This window comes from Caloenas nicobarica, chromosome 1, assembly GCF_036013445.1.
Source record: "Caloenas nicobarica isolate bCalNic1 chromosome 1, bCalNic1.hap1, whole genome shotgun sequence".
Taxonomy (NCBI): Eukaryota; Metazoa; Chordata; class Aves; order Columbiformes; family Columbidae; genus Caloenas; species Caloenas nicobarica.
The window spans coordinates 58,414,626-58,441,024 of record NC_088245.1 but is presented as its reverse complement, the minus strand read 5'-3'; the positions used below and the strand labels follow the sequence as shown (position 1 = coordinate 58,441,024).

General features: G+C 44.0%; 1 protein-coding gene across 4 annotated transcripts in view; it reads right to left on the bottom strand.

Moving 5' to 3' along the window:
* Positions 1-8,482: 8,482 nt before the first annotated feature.
* Positions 8,483-26,399, bottom strand: part of PTPRB (protein tyrosine phosphatase receptor type B) — a 61,860-nt gene continuing 43,943 nt past the window's right edge. For 2 of the 4 annotated variants that reach the window (XM_065627020.1, XM_065627023.1), the window contains 14 exons: positions 25,397-25,640; positions 25,123-25,229; positions 24,506-24,605; positions 22,726-22,809; positions 22,594-22,611; positions 22,407-22,488; positions 21,853-21,943; positions 20,133-20,209; positions 19,186-19,320; positions 18,016-18,138; positions 17,645-17,808; positions 16,091-16,226; positions 12,861-12,981; positions 8,483-11,827 (listed from right to left, as the gene is read on the bottom strand). In XM_065627020.1, the coding sequence (XP_065483092.1) occupies positions 11,745-11,827; positions 12,861-12,981; positions 16,091-16,226; positions 17,645-17,808; positions 18,016-18,138; positions 19,186-19,320; positions 20,133-20,209; positions 21,853-21,943; positions 22,407-22,488; positions 22,594-22,611; positions 22,726-22,809; positions 24,506-24,605; positions 25,123-25,229; positions 25,397-25,640 (1,565 nt within the window). In that variant the 3' untranslated portion in view covers positions 8,483-11,744. The other 2 variants (XM_065627022.1, XM_065627021.1) reach the window with 2 other exon arrangements.

The window sequence follows — 26,399 nt, the reverse complement described above, 5'->3', positions numbered from 1 at the left end:
AGAGCCTCACATAGATAATTAGTGATCTGCTGTTTTTTGTGTCGTTCTCCCTCACTTTTCAGACTAGCGCTAGGATAAACCGCTTGCTTCAAGATCCCGTCTTGTCCAAATCCTTTATTTGCTACCATTGACATTTTCCAGGAACCACGGTTAGGTCACACCAGCTTCTGTGGCAAATTAGACCAGCCACAATATTTGGGGAAAAGCTTGATTTAAATACTTAATTATGAATATCAAGTTCGAGGCTAGAGGGCCATTCATTTCTTCTCATTAAAGGCCATTGCTCAAGCAGCTTTGAAGTTCAATTATTTCAAGGCCCATATACTACCCATATCTATCTGTGTCTCTGCTGTAAGGTCTAAAATGCACCACTGTTTTCTATAGCATCTTGCATACCATCTGTTTTCCAAATCACTTTCCTCAGCTGCATAATTTAATTACTGAGATAAGAACTAGAAGGGGGAGGATACGGAGATGTAGGTAAGGGAAATTTGTTTATGCAGTCTCTGCACCCAATTCTCCCTTTCAGTGTGAAGTACTAGAAGATAAAGTGTAATTTCAGGAGCAAACAGGACCTGCGCCCATTAACAAGATGCTCAGCTTTCCTGTCGACCTGGAGGAGTCTATGCAGGGAACAAAATCCCGCCACACTGAACTTTCATCTGCTTGGCATAATACAAGGTATGAGCCAAAATCCATCCTCCCTCCTGCTGTCCAGAGCTTTTTTTGCCTTTCTTTGGTCCCCTCTTCTTTGAGGCTGGTTCCCAGCCATCAGTCATTCTTGCACCTATGGGAAAGTCAGCGCTAGACCCGCTTTTTTTCCAACCCATCATTCCTGTTCCTCACAGAGGTAGGTGACAGGCTGGGGACTGAGCTGGGTTGGGGCCTCATTTTCTGGGGCCAGCCAGGTGGGACTTGTGAGGGGCAGGTCAGGCTTTGCCAGAGCAGCTGGGCTAATGGAACAGGGAAGGGTCTGAGAGGCAAAACCAGCCCATGTCTGACAAACCCTGCCCCGCCAGCCCTTGGCTGCGTAAAAACCTCGGACACTCTCTCCTGGAACAGAGCAGAGAGCTTAAAAACAGCCATTTGTTTTTGTTGATCACAAGTTAATTTTAACATAGGTCGCCCCCCAGTCTGTTGTGCTGAGTGGCAACAAGCAGAGGGCTGTGGGAACATGTGGGGCTGGAAAGGAGAAGGTGGGCGAGAGCCGCTTCCTCAGGGAAAGCAGCATCTCGCACAGCCGATTCATGTCTGGTTTTCCCTGGGGAGGCTGAGTGAGGAAGCAGGAGTGTGTCCTGCCTCGGCGTGAGGACCTCCTGGGCAAGGTGCACAAGTTCCCACTTGCACTGCGGGATCTTGGTGACTCAGCACCCCCCCCAGAGCACAATGGGGTCCAGTTCCCCCCAGTTGCATGATATAGTCCTTCATGGGCTTTTCCTTCGTCTGGTCTCTGACAGCATGTCAGGTAGAGATGGGAAATTAAATAAAAGATGTCACCACAAAGTCGGTAGAGGTCTTTGATGGCTTTGCCCTTCTTCCTAGCTGCCGCCTTCTCCCAGCATGGATGTATGTGCATTTTTCCCCACTGAAATGGATGTGTCTTCCCTAGATGTGACCAGTACAAATTCACTCACCATATTTTCTGCCTTTTCTCCTTTTCCTCTAATAGACTTAGTAGAACAAGATGTTTAGGTCTGATCCCACCAAAGCAAACAGAAAACCATGCTCAAGAACATTGCCAAGTCAAGGATCTGAATTTTTCCTACCTACTCTAGTTCATCAACTACAACATACTTGACACTAGCTTTTCCTTTTGCTTTTTGCCTCCTCCGTTTTTGCCATTGAAATTTTGGGCATCTTAAAGACAAGATTTCAGCCACCCTGGGAGCTGCTGGAGGGGCTGAGGGAGTTGCTTGCTCACCAGAATGTTTACAGAAAATTTGTCACAGCCTGACCAGATCTAATTGGCATGATGTGTAAGAAGAAGGCTTCTCGGATATTTTTAGTGCTCTCCAACATTTCTAGCACAGATCTGTAGGGCATTAATTAATTCTACTCTGTCAGTTCATTCTCTTGAAGTTGGATTCTCACAAATAATTTGGCTCCAGATGTCTTTTAAATCCAGTGATAAGATAACAGGATGCTGGCATTTATCATCTGTAGTGTCTTCAGCAGATATTTTCTGATCTGTTTGATACTTTGGACATTATATACCTCTTTGTTGCCTCTGCAGATGCCTGCCTTTTTCTCCTCCTGGCTTAGTTACTGCTACTTTAGTCATTGACAGGCAGGAGAAATGCCCTCAATTAACACACGGACCTTTCTGTAGCTGTCCTTTATTTGCATAAAATTTTCTTGCCCTAGCCAAGCTGCATGGAGCATTCTGACCACCTTCACTTTGCTTTCTGCATCCAATTATTTTTACTCTGTGTTCTTACATTGTAGCTCAGCTCATACCAGATCTATTTGGGTAGCTTTACTACGTGCCATCTGGCCTGTGTTTGACTTTCCAGGAAGTCTGGGCTTTCTTATGCGTAATGCCACTAGTCTCTTTTTTAATTTCAGGATTCTTTACTTTAGGTAGGATGGAAAACAAAATTGAAGGGCCTTCTTTCTGTGCTGGCTGCGCTACAGCCTCAAACTTGGTCCAGGCAAAAACCAGACGTGTTTGTCTCATGTATCTAATGGGAGCGGGAGAGATCTTGGGATTATAGTGGGAGGAAATAATTTTTAAAACTTCTAATAATATGTTTTCAAACTGAAAACTATTTTCATAACTTTACATCATGTGGCAATGCAAACAAATGGATTTGAAATATATCCCCATCCCTACTGACAAATTTGTGTGTGCCTATGCCAAGGATGAGGAGAATTTCTAGAGGCGTACCTATTCCCTGCTGATTCCTTCATGCTTGCAGGCTGATGCAGGAATCTAGTGCGAGTGTCCTGGGGAGCTACCTGATGCAGTTGTTTTCCTCCCTGAAGAGGCCTCTGGCACTATTTTGCCATAGCACTTTGCTACTCTGATGACTAGTGGAGACACTTCAGCTGCAGATCTCTCATGCTTACCAGCTGCAGTCCTGGGGAAGAAGCTGAACTAATGTGAGAACTGAGCTTGGATTTTAGTTTAGTGATAGACCTCTGAGTGTGGCTCCAAAGGGCATCGCTTAAATTGAAAGCCTTATTCTGAAAATGTGGAGCAGCTCCTGCAGAGCTGTGAGAGTCCGAAGCCCCCGAGGATGTCCCAGGACCCACCTCCATTGGGCAGCATGAAGATGCTGAACTCCTAGTCCATCCCAAAATGTGACTAGGATACAGGGATAGTAACCAGTTAATTTTAGCCCATGGATGCCTTCATTAGGTGCTATAGATGTCTACTTAGATGACTACTTTGTCAATCTAACTGCTTTGTGTGTCTTTGACGAGAGGCAGCCACTTCTGGGGTATGGTTCTTCCAACCCCCTTTGGCTGCCTGGTGATAAGCATTCATAAGGGCAGTCTGGGATGATTACCCCAGGCAGACATGCCTCTGCTGGAAATGTTTGTGCCTGATCAGATGGAAATGCTCCTGGTGTTTGCTCTTTCTCCACAGTCAATGAGCTTCTCCAGAAGGTACTTCAGATCTGAGATGCCAGAGGTGAGTAGCACAGCGGGTTTGAGGAGATGGAGGAAGCCAGGGTTAGTCAGTGGCTTGGTCAGTGCCTCCTGAGTGCAGCCTGTATATGGTACATGTAACTCAATAGTGTCTAGGTGCCACATCCAAGGGAGAAAGCAATCGTTTCTGAGCTGATGGAAATGCTGCAGCTCCACTAGAAGTGGAGACAAGGACTTAGTGAACATACATTGTTCTCTGCAAGAAGGAAGCACCTGACCAAGAAAAAATTATGCTTCTGATAAGCCATCAAAGAGTTTTTATGGAGGTGTTATATTAGCCCGATCATCAGCTTTCTTCTGTTCAGGTTTTGGACCTATGCAGGAGAGAACACCTGGGCGCAGCTGAGCGAAACGTGTCTAGTTTTAAAGCCTGGTGCAAACCAGCCCAGCCAAGACAGGTAAATAGAAAAAACATCCGTTAGAGCCAGGCACATGAAACAGGGCTTCCGTGAGACACATCCAAGCGAAGGGCTCACTCAGCTCACCCCTTTATGCCTGTGCTCTGCCTTTTAGAGAGGACGATGCCTCTCCTTGAGTTATGGGTGAAGATTTGTGGAGGCAGAAATACCTGGTTTTAGGCCCCTTCTCGTCCTGAAAGGACTCAAATTGCAGGTCTCAGGTGGCACCTGATGACCAGGTTGTGTGACCAACTGTGGGGAGAGCAGGACAACTCTGCCTTCAGTCCTGGCAGGAGGCAGCTGCTCCCGCTGCTCTCTGCTGTTGATTTCATACATCAGCAGCCCTGGATGCTTGAACACCAAAGACAAGCAAGGACACGGCGTAGAACTTGGCGGGGATTTAGGCACGAGCATGGGGAAGCCTGGGTACAAAAATGTCTGGCCCAGCCGCTGCAGCACTTGCCAGCAGCGCTCGGTGCGCAGTGTTCAGCACGAGGCCATGGCCATGGTCCTCTCGCCCTGGCTCTTCGCGGTGCCCTCACACTCATGGCCCTGGAGCCTGGGAATTGGAGGCACTTGGTGGAGCAGTGAGCTCGGCTGGGGAGCTCTGGTTGGAAGGGAGGCAGAGCCAGCGAGTCCCCGCCGTGCACCTCTGCAGTCATCCCCATGCGCCGTGGCCCCATAGCTCAGTGAGGGAAGGCTTCAGCGTGGAGGGAAGAATTGCAGTGGTGCTGAGCCCCAGCTGGGCTTCCTCATAGTTTTATCTCTCTTTGACCCTTGGAGCTGTGTGGGCCCATCTGGAGCATCTCTGGGGGCTGGGACATGCTCCTGGCACGCTTTCCAGCTGGGAATTTGGGTCAGGAGGAGTGGGGAGGGTAGCCTGCAGCTAGGCTAGGCATGGACCCTCTCGGTGCTGATGGTGGGGACCCTGCCTGGTCAGTGACAGTCCTCAGGGGGACTTTGGTCTCTTTTAGGGACCCCAGGAACCCTGCAGCAGCAAAGCTGTAGGTGCAAAGGTAATGTTTTGCCTGGAGACTTAAAGACTTTGAGGTCTGCAAAAATTGCCCTCTTGGACCTCGGTGCCTCCACGCCTGCCCAGTGCTGCTGACTACTCCAGGCCTCCAGGAGCAGGGACCATGCCTTGTCTCAAGCAAACCTGCGTGTTGTGGAGTGGTTTCACACCATGCAAATGACAGCTGGCATCTAACTTGGGTATACAGAGGATGTCAGATACCTGCAGGAGCCAGACCCCCAAAAAGCGTGAGGCACACACACCTGGTTGTGCAGCTACAAGCAGCGATGAAGGTCCCGGGACTGTTTGTGCCCGGAGACCCTCCCCTTGCCAGCGCTGCTGGGTCCTGCTCTGCCCCATGTGCTCCTGGACGTGCCCACCCAGCCTGGCTGTGTGCCCAGCCAGCAGAGGCAGCCCCGCAGCTGCCAGATGGTGAAGACCAGCAGATTAATCCAAAGGGGCGGCCACCGGCGGCTCAGCGATCGATACAGCCCAGTCCCCGCAGCGGTGACTGTGGCGTCACTGCCGCCTCCCTCCTGGCATCGGGCGGCCATGCACGGCCTGTTGGCAGCCGCTGCACGCTGCGTCCCACATCTCCGGCCCTGAGAACAGCAAAAGTGGGTCTGGCTTTTGCAACTCCCCCAAAACGCAACATTTTTCCACAAATTAATTGGAACAGAGTTTTCTCTCTCTCTTTTTTTTTTTTTTTTTTTTTTTTTTTTGCTGCCGGGGGTTTTTGGACAGATCAGGGCCAGTGTTGTACCTGAGTGATGTGCAAAGGCTTGCTTAGCAACGCTTGAAATTTTCACTTGTGGTATTTGCTGACATATCAGTGTTGCCACGTCGCGCCTGCCGTAAGACGTCTGACACCAGCAGCTATTTCTAGGGGTTAGGAAAGCAGCTAATAGTGAAGACCGGGACTGGCAGAAAAACGAAATTATTATCTATTAAATGACTTACCAGACAAAACAGTCAACTCACATCTACAAATCCCAGGTAAAAAATCAGGTCCAAAGCTAGAAACCTGATTCTGGCAATGTTTTAACAGGAATCAACCACTGTGTTCTTGCCAAACTAGAAGAGATGCTCTGTGTTTCAGTTTCCTTGCTGTACCTTGTAAAAACATTTGTATTTCTTCTTGTCTGCAATGCTGGCCATGTTTCTCCTGTGTGGAGATACTAACTGTACATTATTTTATCTTTATTACTGCTCTTTTGTGTCTCCGTTGGCTTCAGGACGGAGTATGGCTCAGAGGTAAGTAAGCTTTTATATCACGAGAAAAATCTAACAACTCCCTCAGCCTTCAATACACAGCTCCTTAGCAAACAGCTCACAGTACAAAACAGAAGCTAATAAACCATTCTTCTTTTTACATAAACAGAATTAACCTGTCCTAAACACTTCCGATGACAAATAAGGAATAACTGAGACACAGAGCGCTGGCAATAAGCATGCTGCTGCCGAGCACCCGGAACCCACAAGAATGCTAATTCTTTTTAAGCATTGTGGAAAGAGGGAAGAGAAGAAATATTTTCACTAAAAAGCACAGTTCAGATCCTTGGGTGGCAGGCAGTGATGGAGCCCCAGTGCGGTGTTAATTTGTACAACTGCCTGGCCAAATGTCTCTAAAATAACAGGCACCCAAGTTCAAGAGGCACTGTTGTTTCAAATACCCATTGTGTAATCCAGACGGTATTTGGGTAATTAACAGAGAAGGGCAGAGAACGGGGGGAGGCGGAGGGAACAACTGTATCTTTCCGCCGGGGCACTAATTCGGCCAGCGGGCAACAGCAGAGCCCCTTTCCCCAACAGGCTGAGGCTTCTGATGAGTCTAATGATCTCTGAAGACGGTCTCACTTGAAATCAAACTCACTTATGACCTTTTCTCTGAGCAGCAGGACAAGCAAACACATAATGCAAGGGCAGTCAAACAGAAGACGAGGATGTGATTTCTTTTAAAATTAATGTTTTATTCATGAACTATTTAGAAAAATGTGTAAAATACGCTCAAATATATTTGATTTGTTGACTGTAGCTAAAAATATAAAAATATACTTAAATGCATAAATTAAATTGACAATAGTGGCAAAATTCTGTGTTCACCCAGTGTTTGTTAGGAACACAAATATAAGTAATTATATAGCATATGAGAAAGGAATATGTGCTCAAGATGTTTTTCAGACACTTTACTCCAGGCACTGGCAAAGAATTTATGGCTAGTGACATTTCAAAATTGTGGGTTTTCACTGTAAGATACTGCCCTGCTGTAGAGCAACACATATTTAGCTACTTGACATTACTTACAGTATTTTGGTAGCTTTCAAATAAACCAAGAAATAACCGAATCATCGTGCACACCTAACAGCATCACTGACACTGAATGTGCCCTAATTCCACAGTATTTGCTAAACTTAGCTAGTCATAGAATCATAGAATCATTTTGATTGGGAGAGACTCTCAAGATCACCGAGTCCAACTGCTAACCTAGTTAACCCTAGTGCCCAGTATTTCCCGCCAGTCTTAGAAACCAAATCCCAGTCTGAACCAGCTGCTGATCTGTGAGGTCACTGGTAATGGACCAGTTTGCTTTGGCCATAGTGGTCGGGAGTTTTGATTTTGTCAGCCTGTGAGGAAGACCCGAGGGCACGGTGAGCGCCCAAGTACGGGGTACGCACCCATCTTCTATTCAAAGCCGCAGCCTCTTGGGACTAGAGGTCCCAGCGCTCACAGCTCCACAGCCTGAATGTCTGTGACCGGGCCACCAGGGAAGGGGTTGTGGTTTTATATTGCGCTTTGTTCACACAGACTGTCCGTCTGAAGTACAGGAAGAAATCAGAATAAAATGTAATGCACCTGCCATGCCACTCCTTGGTAGCGAAGCTGCGGCTGCGGCAGGTTCTATCTCTGCACGTCAGGCGCGTTTCTCCCATCTGTGGCCCTGGGGGGATATGCTGATATAGCGATTGGATGGTTATTGTTCTTCATATATATTGTATACAGGAACTCCCAGGCTGAGGCACACGGCTAAGTGCTCACGTATTCCTATCCATCTAGTATTTAACTTTTTGCTTTCAAAGTCAAAGCGTAAATAAACGTATACAATACATAATATAAACTGAAAGCTCACACATTTTCTTTTCTCTGTTCTACAACTGAAAGGAAATTCATAGTATATCATGGCATAAAATAATATTTCTGGCAATTTTAGGCACGTCTATAAGCTGTATAAATAATTATAGCAGCAGAGAAAAGTGTTTAAAGTTGCACTTTTATGACATCTTCACAGTATGCCTATTTCTCTCACCCACTTTTGTGTTCCACTAGTAACAAAAAATATCATTTATCAACTCCAGCTATGCAAAATCTTTTTTTTTTCCCCCTACTATTGGTAGTGGATCTTGTAATTGTATTGCACAGATTAAAAAAACACATTTATTACAATTTTTTCATTATTAAATAACTTTCAATACAAAAATTTAAACTAACCTAAAAGCCCAACCCTGCAAGTGCTTCAGAAGTGGAATGACATTCTTCAGGCAAGTATTCCAGTTGACTTTCACAAAAGTACTCAGGTAGCTTTGTGGACAATGCAGAGATTCACAGGACTGGGCTCCAAGTGTGCAAATCTTAGCTTATGGATCAGCAACGACACTAGCCTTGCTTTATAACATTATTATTGGGAAACATTAAGAAGGTAATTCTGAACATCATTCGTGGACATTCAAAAGAGAAACATCCTCTTCAGCGGAGGGTGTCTTTTTCCTTAAGAGCTCTCTTTGTTCAGTACACAGGCTCCTTCAAGTTCATTTTTGTTACATTAACAATTTCCCATCAGTCCTGTTATTCAGCTTAGAGGCACAGTAAATATAATTAATTATACTGATAAGCAGGTGTCTTATATTAACAAAATGCTACATAGATACTTTTTACCTATTCTCAGTGGATTTACACTGGTTTCATATGGCCAGAATTGTCTGGAAAGCAGAACCAGAACAATAATGTGTGTGTACAGCCTCACGCGTGACCTGCCCAGGCGGAAATGTAAAGGTGCTCAAGAGCATTGTGCCAGCGTGTTTAAGGTCACCTGTCATGTTATTAAGTGATGAGGAGGAAGAGGCTTATGAACTGTGTCCATTATCAGCTGAGAGAAAAGATGAAAACAGCTGTCTGCTACAACGCCATCATTTTGGGTGCAGATTTGTGAATTCTGTAGGTGTGGAGGACAGAGCTGAGAAACAATGTCAAAAGAAGGAGCAGTACGATGTGTGTCTTTCTGAAAATAATGAACATCATGCATACATAGTATACAATCAGACTTTTGCCCTCAGATCATATATTACTGAGTTCCATTTTCCTCAGCGTAAAAAATGACACAGTAATACACAGAGTGAGATAATTTATAGGGTACATTTGGTACGTCTTCACAGTGTAATTGTACTGCTGGTAACTAACATGGTGATCTTCATTCCTCAGCTCCCGCTGCAAAAAGGAAGGACTAAATGCAGCGCACGTAACACAGTCACAATTTTCATGATGCCCTAATTTCAGTGGCTATTAGCAAGGTCAATGATTGATCTAAAGCTGCTGTGCTTGGTTGTCCTTGCAAAGGAAACAGAGAAAAAAGGGGCCTGCAGAAAATTTGCACATTTCTGTGTGGCTTGGCTTAGCTTTCCCTCTGTGCAAATGCCTTCCACTATGATGCTAGTTCCCTTCTTCAGATCCCACTGAGGGCAGAGAATTTCAGGGTTCATCTGGGGCCAAAGAGGATGTACAAGTGGAATGAGCAGTATTTTCATACAGAGATACCTAAAACGTTAACCAAGCTTACATGTTCCAAGCAGCAGCCGTGAAAGCTGATATAAAGGGTGGCTTCTGAGGCATGTGAGGATATTGGGTCAAGAAAGGATGAGACTCTAGGTGGAGTAGGAAGGAAGAGGGATTATCAGGCTGTTTCCTTCTCCCTAGGAAAACCAGAGTGACATGGATGTCCCACTGGTTCTGTTTTGGAATGATTTAAGAAAACTATGTCAGAGCTGCCCTGCAGATTTCTTCGCTCATCTTCAGGCAGGTGTTCCTGCCACAAGGAGAGCGTGGCTCCCGTAAGCCATGGTGAAATCACAGTAGTCTTGGCCCAGGGCCATAGCAGGTCCTCACTTAGGCACTTAGGGGTATTGGCTAGTTCTCTGAAGGCCTTCAGAAATATTTATTTCTCTCCAAAATAAAAGTGGAATTTAGGCACTTGTCTTCAGCAGCAGGCTGTTTTCTCTAGGTAAAGTATGGTTAGATATATAAAAGAACTATCAAGCCCTTCCTTCTTTTTGTTATGGAGAAGACCTGTGCACTGCCTCTTCTCTATTTGCGTGAAGAGCATTCTAGAAAGACAAAGAAAAGCTGAACTGAGTGTTCAAATCAGTCCCTTGAATAAGGAACCTCTTTTCAGAGGAGAGAGGATGTGCCTAATCCGCTTGGCTGGAGAAGGTACCAGGTGAGTGTTTTTTGATTGTACGTCTTGCTAATCACTAAATGCTTTGAGTAACCTGATGATTAGCACAGCCCTGCCAGCCAACATCCCCAGCCGCCTTCTATTCCAGCTGCCCTTGTGGTGGTGACATCAGGCAATATCGAAGTGGAGAAGTCTTTTCACATGGACATGCTGGGGCCATGCTTTCCCTTTGTGAAAGCAAGTAGCATTCGACGGAGACCAATGCTTGGGCCAAGGCAGCTCTGTTGCAAGCAGCTTAAGGCTGAAGCCAGTCATGTGAACTGCGGGATATATAACTTTATATGTCTTTATTTCTCTGGTTTTTTAGCTATCATGATGCAGCGTTGTTTTTAATGAGCTATGGAAGTTGCCAGACTTCACATCCTTACAGGTCTGTTAACATGAATGTCCGAGGCGTTTCCTTGAACACCTTTCTTATTGTAATTGTATGTAAGTGAAACTGCACAGACACAGCCTGTGGTCTGATCCTGCTCTCTCAAACCAGTGCAAAGAAATCAGAATGTGACCTGTCTCCCCTCAAAGCCACGCGTGTGGGGCAAAGGTCTGCTAGACTTCACAGCAGCATGTGTTGTTTGATATTTTTCTGCTACGTCCCATGAGACTGAAACAGTTGCTTCTAGTGAGGTGGACCCTGTTTTGGCTGGCTGTTAATGAGTTCTGTAAAAGGTATGTCATTGTGTTATGGGCTACACCCATTTTCATCAGATCACAAGCAGTAAGTTTGAAGTGTAGAGTAGCATTGTAATTCCTACACAGGACTACTGTTCCTTTGCTAAATAGTAGCTTATTTCATCTCACAAACACTGAACTAGTTAAAAAAAATGAGGTTCTCCTTATAGGAATTTTCCTGTGTGTTACATGCCAATACATAACCTGCCCCAAATGCAGCAGTCCTGTTAGCCATACAAATTAAAACAGTTTATGTAGAACAGTTCACAAAAACTGTGATAAGAAAAAAATAGTATTATCTGAAGCTTAATATTAATATAAACAAGATAGAAAAAATACATATTTACATAATGCCAAAATACAATTATATACATTAATATCTGTTACACTTAAATTATATATCTTTTAAAAAAATCACCAGACCAATAAATTATACAGTCTCAACAGAAAGGTCTGGCACCTTTCTAGTGCATGAAATACATACATTAAAAAAACCCAAACAAAACCCCTAGTTAACAAATGTGGTCACAAAAGCAGTTATCTGTAACATTCTTAGTGCCTTGAATAAACAGCATCTGAAAGCAAGCAAAACTGAGATTAGAAAAAATAAAACAACCCTGGTGGCTTCACGTTCAGCTCTTCACTACCGAGCTCTGAAAGGTGGTTGTGTGACAGCAGCGCTGGCTGGTGACTGACGTGACAGCTGAAGAGGAGATCCCACCCCTGCTTTTGCTAGCACCCCCAGCTTGTGGGACCCAGTTATAACATTTCAGTCCTTGAGCTCCTCCAATCCTGCTCTACCTGTTGATGACAACCCCGATTTCTAAGGGCTTGATCAAGAAAATTATTTTGATCTCTCTTCCTATACTGGAGTGCCCAAATTTGAGGAGCTACCGAGGTCCTGCTGTCTGACTCTGAAAACTTCCAGAGCCTTTAGGAACAAGCTCTGCCAGGACACGCAGGCCACCTCTGCTTACAGCTTCTCCAGACTGGTCCTCCAGCCATGAGAACAGGAGGTGAAGGGCAGTGCTTGTACCAGGTTTGCTACTCCTGCAGTTCTTATTCCCAGGGGACTGAGTACAGGCTGGGGACAAGGGCCTATAAGGAGGGAGAGTTGGAGGAGGAGGAAAGAGCACAGCCTTGGACACCTACATCAGCCAGTCAAGGCAGATGGGAAGTCTCCTAAGGCCGTCTATACAGTCAACAGAAGATGAGGGAGATTCAGGACAGAAATTGAACGACGTCAATGACAGAGACCAGAGAACCCAGCCAGTGGCCTCAGTGTGCTTAAAAGTGCGTGATGTAAACACTGATGAGGTACAGGAGGAAGCCAATATCATGACAGGGAAGAGGCTCAGATCCCCCAACAGCAGAGGAATCATGACGTGTGAGACAGGGAGAGCATGAAGGTAAGGTACGAATAGCAAGAGACGTTATCATGACCACTAATGGAGGAAATAAAGATGCAATTGTGTGAGTGACAAGACCAGAGCAGTGAAGAAGTGGAGATCCACGAAGAGAAAAAAAAACAATGGCAAGGGATAGCACAATTTGCCCCCTCAATTGCATTGTCAATGAGCTATTACATTTGAAACACTTTACAATTTGATAAACTTGCATTTACCTCTGTGATACTCTGGATTCACATTTTCATATATTGGAAACAAGGGATTTTCTTGTTCACTGCGAAGTTTTCTGGCTCTTAACACATCTCTCACACATTGATGTAGATACACATATTGACACTGCAAAATATTTTTTTCAAGTCACTCTGGGATATTTTGTAACTTAATTTTCTGTATTGTGAAAAATCATTACAGGCTAACTTCTTCACACACAACAAAGGGTGGTGTTAAAAATGAAAACATACTTCTAAAATTATTCTCATTTTCGCACTAGTAATATAGTAAACTTTTGTGATCACTCGGTTTTAGAAATGTTACCAGTAAAACATAAATGAACATAGTATGTTTTGACAGATCATGTCATGAGTGAAAGGTCTATCAACTGTAAGGCATAATTTGACATGATGCTGTGTTGGATTGCTACTACTTCTGAATGCTTTATTATAAAGTATGTGTACCAGAATTAATATGTACAGGGAAGCACGCAGAAGAGACAAACAATTTCCTGATTTTTTGTTCCAAAAATAAATATTTTCCACAGAATTTTATCACAATATATTAATATTTCATTGAATTTTGATGAACCCAAGTTTTCTGGCAAAGCAGAATTTTTTGATCCAATATAAGATTACTTCTGACTATGCAGCAAAGGACAGACTGTCTTATCTGAAGAGTGCCTTTCCTAGAAGGGAGCTAAGATAATATTAACAACCAAAGTCAGAAGGGCCAGCATGTTAATGACTATTTATTGAAGTACCGTGGTAGAACAGATTGTTAAGTCCCCAAGGTTTGCTGCTCTTTGTGGTTTATGACATGGATGATTCTTGGTTTTTGGATTAGTGTAGCATAGTACCCCAAAATCAGGCTGAGCCTTTTTATATATCAAGGTGTACCTTTTTAACATTACTTTAGCTCAAAGACATCATTTCTCCCATAGCATTTGTATTTTGTCCCCCCACATCTTCTACTTCTTTTTCACAAGAGCTACTGCTCTATGCATTTTCCTCAGTGCTCTGGGAGAGCGAGGATACCCGCTGTTACACACTTACGGCTGCTGTCTCTGTGGAGCAGAATCCTGCACCTTCACCCACCCATTTGGTGGGAAGTTGGCCAGGGCATGGAGACTTCCTTTGGCAGAGACCATTTGGGACTGAAATGGTGGACTTCTCTGCCTGTTACAGCTGCTGTGCTGAGCTCACTGCTTTTTGAGCTGATGGACAGAGTTTGCTGTTACTCCTCTGCATGTCTCCAGCTGCGGTCTCTTGTCTTAAGCAGCTTTCAGCCAAGCCTGAAGCAGGGGCACTGTCTTGTTGCTGCTGTTTTACTCTGACTGCATAATGTCAAGCACGATGGTGCTGTGACCTTTGCCTGGAGCATCTCATTGCAAACAGTCCTATCTGCTGGCTTGGGCTCCTCACTGGGGTTTGGCTTCTGCCACATCGACAGATGGGGAGCTAGCTTTTATCTCAACTCCCAAACAGATTGTGGAAGCCAAGACCAGGAACTAGGGTCTTCACACACTTCAGATGAAGTTTGTGGAGTAGATCTTTTCTTGTCCCTCTCTCTACCCATTTTATTTTTTCTTAAGAGATGTGTAAGATTACTTCATAATTTACTGCTCATTGCAAACTTCCATAAAACTCCAGGATAAATTTACTTTATTTTCTTGCAGAAGGACGAGAGGTTGTATTGCTTGGGCTTCAAGCTACCTCGATGAAAGACAATTCCAAATCAGAAACTGACAGTTCAGATTAATGACTTGCCCAAAATACAGCAGCTCAGTGGCTGTGCACTGGCACAGCTGCAAGGTCAGCCTAAAAGCATGTTACAGCTCAAGTGGGGTGAGTACCTGTGAGCTGCAAAAGCTTTTTGTGGCCTCATCGCTGGGATGCTGCTTGTGAACTCTTCCAGGGGCAGGACTGGTTACAATGGGGAGCTGGGTAAGACTCAAGCCACTGCTGGTTTGTGGCAGAAGTGCACGTAGCGCTAGTAGGGGCATAGAGGGATGCTACTCACTACTGCTGTAGATATTTCATTTGGGTCTGGCTACCTTTTGACTTAGATGCCATGTCAAGCTCATGCCAAAGACAGGCTTTGTATCACACAGTTTCAGTTGTCTATAAGCCTGGTGTCAAATTTAGGCTCTTGAGGTAGTTGCTTCTTTTTCCAGGCAGGGAAAAAGAGCCACCCTCCTGAGACGCCCGTCTGCCTTTGATGACTACGGCTGATGGGCGAGTAGAAGGTGAAATGGATCTGTCAAGGAAGACGCCCAGACCAAGCTGAGAATCTGTCTCCCCTCCAACAGGAGGTCTCCTCTGATTAAGATAATTCCAGGAAATCTCTCTTTTGCCTTCCCATTTGAGCCTCTCTTTATACCCATGTGTGACTTTTATATCTGTCAGGAAGCACTGTCACTGATGTTTTAGTTTCCAAATTGCAACAAAGAGCTCCATTAGTACCAAGCTACAGGCAGACCCACCAAACTTGTTCTGATTCCTCTACTAACAGTTCACAGGGAAAATGTAAAGGCTGCCTCCACAACTCGCTTTTATTAAATCGGCTCCTGAGCGTTTAGCTGTTATTAGTGTAAAGTGATTTTCTTGCAGTTTTAAAAGCACAGAAAGAAATCCCAAACACATACTTTTTCTGCACTTTGAGAATAAATGCACTTGCTTTTGCATAGTATGTTAGGGGAATGCTGATCGACTTTCTAATACCATTAATGAAAATGACAGAGCAGCTCAATAAAAAATGAACTGCAATGCCACAAGGCCACAGTGCTTAGAGTTTTAAAATTATGCACATTTAATTTTCTCTGCCCTCCATTCCTTTTCCCTATTATGTTGACCTCTCTGTTTGGTTTAGGCTTGTCTTCCAAACGCATCCCTGAAGGACCTAGCTGTGCTCAAAGCTCATTTACTGGGCACTGCACCAACACAACGATGTGCTGTGAAGCGTCAGCTGGATAACACTGCTGGCGTGATTGTGGGCCAGTGCCAACGGGAGAAATCTATAGGAAGCTGAGATACCACTTGTTATGGTTTAGACTTGCTGTATGAGAGCCAATGGAAACAATCCTGAACTAGAAATTCTCAGAGAACTAAAATACATCTAACTAGGATTTCACAGTGGAGCAACTGTGAGGTGCTTTGAAAGCCTTTAAGATGAGAGACTGATTATTATATATTGCAGCTGGTTTTGCTGTGTTGTAGAGCTATCCAAAACTTACCTCTGTCTGAACCATGTGAACTCGATGAAGCCTTAGATCATGTACTGCTGCATAAATGTCCACGGTGTCCTTTGAATCCAGCTGCTGCAGAATTCGGTCCAGTGCAATGAATGTGCCAGTCCTGCCAACACCAGCACTGGAAAAGAACACAGCCCAAAAGATTTAAAAGAAGATCAGTCAAAGCATACACTATCTTCATGCGATATTTTTGTGAAGTTCAGACCTCCAGGGCGAGAAGCTTATTGTTCAAATGGCATCTCTGGGACTTCAAACTCTTTGTAGTGCAATTTGTTTAGAAAGGAGACAAAGATGGTGATAGTAGAGTCATCTTTGCTACTGCCCATACTGCTTTCTGCTTTGTATTAACTCAACCATCGAGATACACTGAGAGACTGTAATTTTTAAACCTCTTCTCTCCCAGGGATGAACCAGTAGGCTTTATTCTAAAAGATAAATTGGCTTGTGCTTTATGGAAGGGCAGAGTAAGGCAAAGTATCCCAGAGCCCCCAGTAGCTGACATGCTGCGAGGTGGCATTTAGAAACAGGAGGTAGGGAAGAGGAAAACTGACCTGCCAGTGATACCATAGACATCTGACATGTTGCAGCACGTGATGTACAGGCAGACACACGTGGGGTCATGTAAGAGATACATGCCTCAGCCCACGTAATGGGTGGAGGGGTCAGATACTACATTCAGGTAGTATCAGTGAGCATTTGGCTTTATCAGAAGATATACACAGCACCACACCGCGCTCTCTCACTCTATAACCCTATATTCTGCTGCAGCTGGCCAGTGGATCACGGATCAAGCAGTCCAGTTTTGCCTTTTTTGTATATGTGCGTAGGAGTGGATCACAGAGCAGAGCAAAACCTGCAGCCCTATGGCTGCCAGAGATGGCACAACAGCAGAAGAGCAGGAGAAGGCAGTAAAGAGAGGGGGTCTCAGTCAGAATGGGGAAAAGGATAGGTCTTCCAGCTAGTTTCAACATCCATACCTAGCCAGATTCACCTCGGGTATATCTTACCTTTTCAGAACACTCCTTTGCGATTCAGACGTTGGGCCGCAACTGCAGTGCATGGGTAATTTAAGAATGCAAAAGCTTATGAACAGTGGCAGCTGTTGACACCTTTAGTGCTCTCCAGTGATCCCACAGAGATGCAGTGATTCCCTAAGAATCATTTTTGGGGCATCTCCAGAGTGAGGTTGTGAGTGATTGCACGTGCCTTGGGAATGTTGCTCTGATGTATTTGGAGACTTAGAATCATGGAATGGCTTGGGTTGGACACCTCTCAGTAGACCACATTTCTCAAAGCCCTGTCCAACCTGGCATCCTCAGAGTGAAGAATTTCTTTCTTCTAGCTAATATAAATTGACACTCTTTCAGTTTAAAGACATTACCCCTTGTCCCATCACTACATGCCCTTGTAAAAAGCCCCATCAGCTATCTCTCAGGTTCTGTGGCTGCCCATGGCCTAACAGGGATGAATATTTGGGATCTTCCCAGGGGTACGCACAAAGGCTCTGTGCCACAGACCTTTTGCTGCTGCACATACCTGCAGTGCACAATAGTGGGTCCTGTGTCTGGGGTCCTGTTGATATAATCCCTTACAGTTTTGACAAACTGGATCAGGGATTGGGTGGTCTCTGGCACACCATGATCTGGCCAGACAGTGTAATGGAAGTGACGAATGAGCCTTGTTAAGTCAAGCTGTTCTTCCTGTTGGGATACAAAAGTGTGGGTCATCAGAACAAACGAGAGAGGAGGGGACACACACAACATGCACCTTCAGAGCAAGTGCTACAGCTGCCACCAGAGGTGAGCTGGGCATGATGCAACTGTGCTACAAAAGAAGAAACCTTCCTAATTTAGCTTTGCAGGCCTTTTTAAGTAAATTAATTTAAAAAAATATGAACACAGACATACACTGCAGATTTTAAACTCTCGTATTGTCCATTCTGGGAGCACTGATTCAGACAGCATCTCAACGATCAGGTCTCCATAGTACAAGGAATCCTGGTCAAGAGGCCAGTAGTGATCACACTTCACCTGCAGGGACACAGGAAAAGATTTAGTGTCAGTAACAGCTGTAAACGATGCCTCCATCCAGCACTGGAAGAAGTAGATTTCAGACATCCTGTGCCTGAGGATGAAGGAAGAAAGGCAGCAGCTGAATTCAGAGGGACATAATCCCCTGCCATGTCAGCTCAATAAACAGGGCCTAGGATGGGAATGGGCTAGGATGGGGCTGAGAAGTAGAAGTTCTCATTGTGGATGTTTGTGATGCGGGGAATGGTAAGCACTTCACTGATGCTCTCTTCTGGATATCATAACATTTTCTGCACCAGCTCTTATCAGAGCTCTGCCTGGATGAGAGGTAGGCCTCCAGTGCCTGCTGAGACTTGATGGTATGGTCCCACTCAGAGCCAGTGAAGGGTAGGAGACGTCTGCATCTGCTTTTGCTCTCTCAAGAAAAAATTGTAAACTGTAAGGAAATATCCCCCTATGTGCCACTTCGAGTTTGTTTATTTTTTTTTAATAGATCTAGTCCCTCTCTTGCAAAGGGTGCAGGATGTGGTCATATCTGGGGAGGTGGACTGCTGAGAGAGCTAAATAACTTACCTACACTTGCACTCAGTAAGACTGTTAAGTGTGTGAGTGCTCTCTTGGCTTACTACACCAAGGTTTATGCATCAGAGAGAATTCCATGTATTTCATGATCAACACCAGGGCTTATATTTAAAGCACTAGTTGATCGGAGTCGATGTGATAAACAGGTATTTTTTGCTGGTGGTTGTCCTGCTGCATGCTTAAAGGGATTACATTAGTACTAGTGAGCAAAGTGCTTGATTAGAGACCAGAAGCACTGAGCTCCGTTCCTAACTCTAGTCTTCACTTGCTGCGTGATTTGGGGATGGTCACTACCAACTCACTTCATGGTCTTAATCTGTCTTCAGTCTGCAGATTACATCTCTTATCTCTTACTCTATATCTCCTTGACTGGCACCTTTGGCATTAGTGTGATGTACATAATAAGCAGAAACTTTTGATAGATGTTAAAGCAGTTATTAATAATAAAGAAGAGTCATTGCTCACCCGGCCCTTCTCAACACACTGGGTTACCATGACAATATTGTGAACATTTTGTTCCCATGCCATCTTCCAGAACTCATCTTTGGTGCCAGGCAAAGGGCCCTGAGTTGCTATGTATTCCCTGCGGAAATTATTGCCCTGCAAATAAAGAGAACTCCATTAGTTTCCATAAAGGCAGAAAAATAAGATTTAGCAACTGAATGAGCCACAAAGTTCCAGCCAGGGCTCTGCAGCAACAATTCCCTGCCTGGGACAATAGTCTGGAGAGCTAAATTGTTGCCCTGAACCTGGAAACAGAAGGCTGGTTGGAGCAGAGAGAAGGAAAAGACTGCAGCAGTGTATCTAAATACTGTTCTTTTTGTGGCAGTGAAAGCTTTTCATAGTTCAATTATGTTCAGCACAGTCTCAAGCCATTTTGGAACTACTAAGGGTTTTTGTTTTATTTACTGCGTTTAATAAATTAGCTGAGTTCTGGCTCGAAACCCGGATTGCTAAAGCCACTGCTATTATCAATCACAACGCTTTGGCAAAGGACATTATTTTAATCATCTCAGCCAGTTTTAACATCCTACAAGGTGCCAACACTGTCAGGATGAGCTACAGTTCCACAATGAGGGTGCCACCTGCAGTGATAGCTACAGTTGTTGTGGACACTATAAAAACAGTGACCTTTAAAATGTGTCCTTGGCCAATTAGACCTGCTATCTTCCATAACTATAGCAATCTAAGAAAGTGTCTTTAAGCGCTGGGTAAATCACTCACAGTTAACTTAATGGCAGTCAGACACAGCCTTTCAGCACACCCACAAAATGAGTTCTCAGACTTTCAGGTCCAGTGAATAAATGAAGGGGGAGGGGAGCCTTAAGCATCCAGCTTTATATTCAGTTTTAGATGAAGGACAAATTACCACTGGAGAGAGGACTATAAAATACTATCCTTGAGTCACTTACTGGTATGTAGCTTGCATTAATGTAGTCTGAGCAAGGGTCATCATCCACATTGGAAAGCTTCACTCTTGATGTATCATCTAGGAAGAAATGGATTACAAGAGGCTTATGGCTAGGTCTTGATTTTCAGTCCCTCTCTCATTTACAGGAATGCATTTGCAGAAGGACTGGCGGAATTCTTATAAGGATTTTATATGGAAGGCTAATTTAGAGGGATAACTCTTTATATCTGTACTGCCTCTTTCACCTGTGAGTGCTGTGGAGTGTTCCAAAGACTAGGAGAGATGGATGGGTGAGAAGGAAGCAGTGAATATCCAAAAAGTCTTCTGCTGAGTTGAACAGGATTTGTTATGGCATTGACAGAGGCACAACAGCATCCTCCGTTGTTCCTGACAGCAGTGTGCTGCACTGGAGAGCAGTGCCCAGCGCTGTAGTGCTTCAGTGATCTGCACAGCCCGCTGACATGTGCGAGCAGGCCACCAGTTTTCCCTGGGAGAAGTGGCATCTCCAGTATGACAGATGCCTAAGACACCAGGTCACTGATTTGTGAGACAATGCCATGTCAGATCTCAGTCAGGTGTGTTGTTTCTTGTGCATTGTGGGCATGCTCCCCAGCCTGGCACGGCAGGCAGAACACAGGAGATGCTGTGAGGTTGTGCTCCAAGCACATACCAGACTCAGCGGCAAGGCAGCACATGGAGCAGCGAGTCATGTGGCGTTTTCCCTCGATGCACAGCATGGGTTACCTCCAAAACTGTCAGATAGCAGATCAAAGGAGGAAACTCTCAATGACAAGTCTTGCCTCAGGAGAATGGGGCTAACCTCACACATGGAGAGTGTCCAGAAGAGGGCCACAAAGTTGGTGAAGGGTTTAGAGGGGAAGCTGTATGAGGAGTAGCTAAAGTCACTGAGTTTGTTCAGCCTGGAGGAGACTGAGGGGAGACCTCATTGTGGTCTACAGCTTCTTCACAAGGGGAGGAGGAAGGGCAGGTGCTGATCTCTTCTCATTAGAGACCAATGGCAGAACCCGAGGGAATGGCAGGAAGATGTGCCAGGGAAGGTTTAGGCTGGACATTAGGAAAATGTTCTTCACCCAGAGGGTAGTGGAGCACTGGAGCAGGCTCCCCAGGGAGACAGTCACAGCCCCAAGCCTGACATTGTTCAAGAAGTGATAGGACAAAGCCCTCAGACACATGGTGTGAATTTTGGGGTTGTCCTATGCAGGGACAGGAGCTGGACTTGATGATCCTTGTGAGTCCCTTCCAACTCAGGACATTCTATGATTCTGTGTGTTTCACCATGCAGAACCACAGTAGCTCTACACCGTATAGTAGGTTTGCTGTGTCCTCTGAAGAAGAACTATTTGGCAAGGCTGTCAAAAAGCACTGAATGGATGATACCCCGTATGTAAACAACCCTACTGTTATTTCTACTATGCTTGTTATCATCAGTGACTGAATGCCCATAATAGCTGGAGCTTTTTCTCTCTAGACTGGATGCTAGTCATTATACCTCTAGTGCGAAATGAAATTACTGGTCTGCATGAAGCCATTCAGAGCCATGTATCATCTGCTTCCAAGCACCAGAACCTGAGCTGGCAGAGGTATTTCAAGTCTAACAGGAAGGAGGGGACTGATTGCGCTCTCTATTCCAGTAGGCCTGCTAAAAAATGTGAAAAATAGCTGGCGTGATGTAATATTACACAACCAAACTTAAAACTCACAAGGCAATATGTTATTGTATCGATTTTTCCCTCTGTTCTCTGGCAGAAGTGCTATGTCACATGTCTGGTTTCGACCCACATCTTTCAAGTCCTGCAAAAAAATAGGGATAAAATGTGAGGAAAAAAATAATTAAAGGATGTGACAGAACAGGGGGACGCACAGGCCGTGGATAATTTCTTCCCCCACCCCCCAGGTTGGTTGTTGTTGTTTTAAACAAACAAACAAACTGACATTTAGTACCTAATCATACTATTTTAAAGCAAGCGCATGTCTGGCAGGTGCTTTCCCTGCTTTGTCACACAGATGTGCCACACGAATGCTCCTGACCTCAGCCAGAGAAGTATCAGGCAGAGGCTGTCAACCAGAAGATGCTATGCCAAATGCAGAACCGGTTTCTGCACTAGGACAAGCGGATTTCAGGTGAGACTCTCAAACCTATTTGGATTAGTGTGAATACAACAAACAAATGCAGGCCTTTCTAATGCATCACCCCATTGTTTCAGCCAGCCCACCCCTTCATAAAGCAAGTCCTTTGCCTCCGTTAGGATCCCACCTCATACTCCTTGGACAGGAGGTAGTTGGAGTCTGCTTGAAGTTTGGTGAAGTGTGCTTCAAAGTGACTGACTTTGATCGGACTAAAATATTCAACAGGAGGAAGAAAATCACAGGATGAATCACAGTCATAATTTATCCAGTTGGTTATCAATAAGCTTTTTTAGGTATTAATTTTTTCTTTTTACCTGGAAGTTTTCCGGTTCCTAGAGACAATTTCAAAAGAAAAAGAAACACTTCATCAGTGAGTGACCAAATGGGACTGCTCATCCATGATGCCATGTTAAAAGTGTTCTTAGAAACAAAATTTTTGATGTTACCCTTTTTGTCCCAAGTTCAGATGGACTGACAGTGGCCTGTCCCTGCGAATGCTCAGCCTTGCTGTAGGTCTCTCGTGGCCATTGCTGGAATAAAAGAAAAAGGTATCCTGTTTTACTGTTATGTTCTGATACTGGTAAGAGCTGCCAATAACATCACTTACATTGGAAAGAAGTTGTTAAGTTGGAAAAAAAGGAATTTAAAAAAGCCCGTTTTGATTTGTGGCTCTGATCATGTGACATGGGTCTTAGCTGTGGCACAGTTTTCTTGTATTTTAGTTTGGTAACAGTGATGTGGACTGCATGCATGCACACAGGCACGAAACACTAAAACACTCACAGCCCAGCCTATCATTAAAGAGTGTGTCCCGTGCTAAGTTGGGCCCTAAATGGGCTGATTCTCCACATGCAGAGAGAAACATGTAGGTAGATTTTCAGAGCTGTAGAAGGTCTACAGCTTCCAGCACATCCACTCTGCAGACCAGGCCTCTAGGAGATGCCCAGGTTCACGGCAGGAGTAAGTGGCAGCACTACAGTGGGCTTTGAGAAAGCCGTAGAAATGGTACCGACTCCATAGGGTTAGTGTTGCCTTTTGTCCTTTTATGCCCTCCTGCAGCATACCTCCCTTAGAGAACGCTTCTCTTTGTGTACGATGACAGAAAGCCACACCAGTATACGTGTAGTCCTGCTGGCCATATAACACAGAACATGAAACCACACTCTACTCTGAAGTTTATCTACACTAAAAAAATACGAGACGTGCAATGTGGAAAACACATCAATCATGCTCTATATGTCACTGAGATGGTTAGGAGTGCACAAGTCTATATATGCAAAAGCAGACTTTATTTGTTGTTGCTAATGATTTATGCCTCTTTTTTGGGATGGCATGTAAAGGAATACACTGAATTTGTTCATACAGCCTGAGAATAGCATTGCTAAAGGGTAAATCCGTTCTGTCTAAAAGCTACAACTAGTCAGAAAACAGGGGTTTTTTTCAATGTGAAATTCTGGCATCTGAAAAGGAAATTCAAACCAAAATAGACCTAATCTTGCATCAGTAAAAGAAGTGAATTTCAGATTTTCAGAGTTTCCCATGCAATGGAAATGTTGAATTTTTCCTTTCACAAACCACACGGAATTTCACATCAATAATGTCATATCCCTTTCAGTCATGCAAAATGGTTTAAATGGATAACGCTTTTTTCAAAGTTGAGATAGAATATTTCAATTTTAAAAAACGTATCTAAAATTTGCTATTTACGATTCATCTATAACATGAATTATACAACTATAATTGACAAAAAAATGAGAAGTAAAGTTTGAACTCATCTTTTGGACACTGAAGTAATGCCACATGTTAAGAATTTTGAACTGAAATTATAAAGTCTAAATGAACAGTTTTAAGAGCTTCCCATCTACAATGCAGACGAAATTAATTCAAAACATTTCATTTTTGACAAAAGACATTCAGTTTGAATTATAAACTGCTTTTTCAGGAATATTCAGACTTCTACTGAAAACTAAAGTTACATGGATCCTTTGTGAGATAATTCTGACTAACATCAGTAGGTATTTGAATCAAGAATATACAGATCTCTTAATATCTAAGTCATTAGTTCTACACTTAGTGTGCACAGATGTTGGTGGCATAAATTTCATCTGTTGAATAGTTCAGTGCATTCCTCCAATTTTACAGTTACACTTTAAATATTGTATTGCTTAAATGAATATAATTTGACCTGACTTCAATCACAGACACTGATAAAGGGACTCAACTTACCTAACTTTTTGTCTGCAGACAAATAAGGCAGTAACAGCCACTAACATCAGAATCAGAAACAAGCCAGCACTCACACCTTCAATAACTCCAAACAGAGGCTCTAGAAACAAACTGTGTATTAATATATCTTGAGGAAAATACATGGAGAATCAAAGAATCAAAAACTTTCAAGGGATATGTTAGTATCAGCTCATGAAAATAGTTAAATACAAGGAAATGTAAGGCATTTAAACACTTAGCTAAAACCTGGCCATGATTTTGTGCCCTTATATTTTCCAAACATTGCACACAATCTTTCATTCTCCACCACAATAGAAGAAAGCACAGCCCCATTATATGGGAGATCGGTTCTCTTGCACATTGAAGCTTTCTTGGTGACAGCTTCACTGAGCATTCACTCATTCCTCTCCTGTCAGCAGCTCCATCAAGCAGTCCTCTGAATTTTCAAGCTAAGGCTGGATAAGCCACAGCTCGAGCCTCATTTCAGAGCAGCCTTCAGGATGTGCACAACAATCTGTTTTTCTTCCATTCCTTGCAAGTAGTTCTAGATACCAGAGTGTTCTGAACCACAATATGTGATCACGCTACAGTCATTGACAAACAAGCCTGAAACGAACCTGCCTCTGTAGTGATCGGTAAAGAGAAGAAGGTGTCTGCAAAGAGCGGTGTAGGGAATTCCTTTGGGTCTTCACTGAAGAGCTGGGTAAAAGCCCGTATGCTGATCCTAAAAAACCAGTACCATTATAGTTAGAGCTCATCAGATGTTCAGAACCAACAGCAGAAAAATAAGAACTCATTTGCCCCTTAGAGATAACTAAAACCTTTCCAATGACCACTGACATCATCATGCCTAATAATGTGGCAGAGCACAACTACCAACATAAATCTAACCTATAAGCAGTCCGAGGCTTTAGAGGTCCATCGCAGAATTTTTGCTGATCTGGATCACACCTTCCTCCCAAATTTTCCATTTCTCCTCCAAGCTTTATGTCAAAGCTTTTATAGTCACTGTCAGGGTTTTCAGCACACCTGCTGGCAAAATAATTTGTCTGGTAGATGCGTATAGAGTCATTGTGCTTGTACTCCAGGTAGGAAGGTAATGGGTGCTGCTCATCAGGCTTTGGTCCTTCACTACCTACATCATGTGCAGAGAAAGACAGAAGGTTTACATACCACAGTCATTAATGTGACACAGTTTATAGACTCGAACTGTTAAGACTCGAACAGACATATTCCTATACAACTTTCTAGCATTCCTTGTAGGCTGCACAGGCTACCTTGTGAATACAAAGATACCATGGCTAGGGTACCTTGTTTCTAGTACCAATCTTGCTACTATTTTTCTGGGGAAATTCAGACAGATTTCCTCACAAGACCTCATTGTAACTTTTCCAGATACAATGCAGGTCAAATTCAATGCTTATGACTGTTCTTCCTGTGGGAATCCCTGTGATCCAGAATCCTGGATCCTACCACCAGCTATTTCAAAAAGCAAGTAAAAAAAGATCCACACACTGACAACAAAATCCACACAATCATGTGTAAAACACTCAGGTAGCAAAGCCATGGCAACGAGTAGTCCCTTCCTCAATGTGCTGCACAAACACGACAGAGTAGACAGTGGAAATACTATCTCTGCTTTTTTCCCTGAGGGCTGATGGACAGAGAGACTAAGAAACTTTCTCATGGGTCACAAAATATGTCCTGGCATGCCAGTAAATGAAGCCACTTCTAAAAACAACGTATTAATTGTTGAGACATCTATCTGTTTTGTCACATATAGGTCAATTGCAGAAAAGAGGTTTACATGCATGCTACGAGGGCAATTTCTGTTCTGTTTCACAGTGCTGCATCAAAGTCGTTTTCTTCAGTGAGCAAGCACCACCTGGGAAAT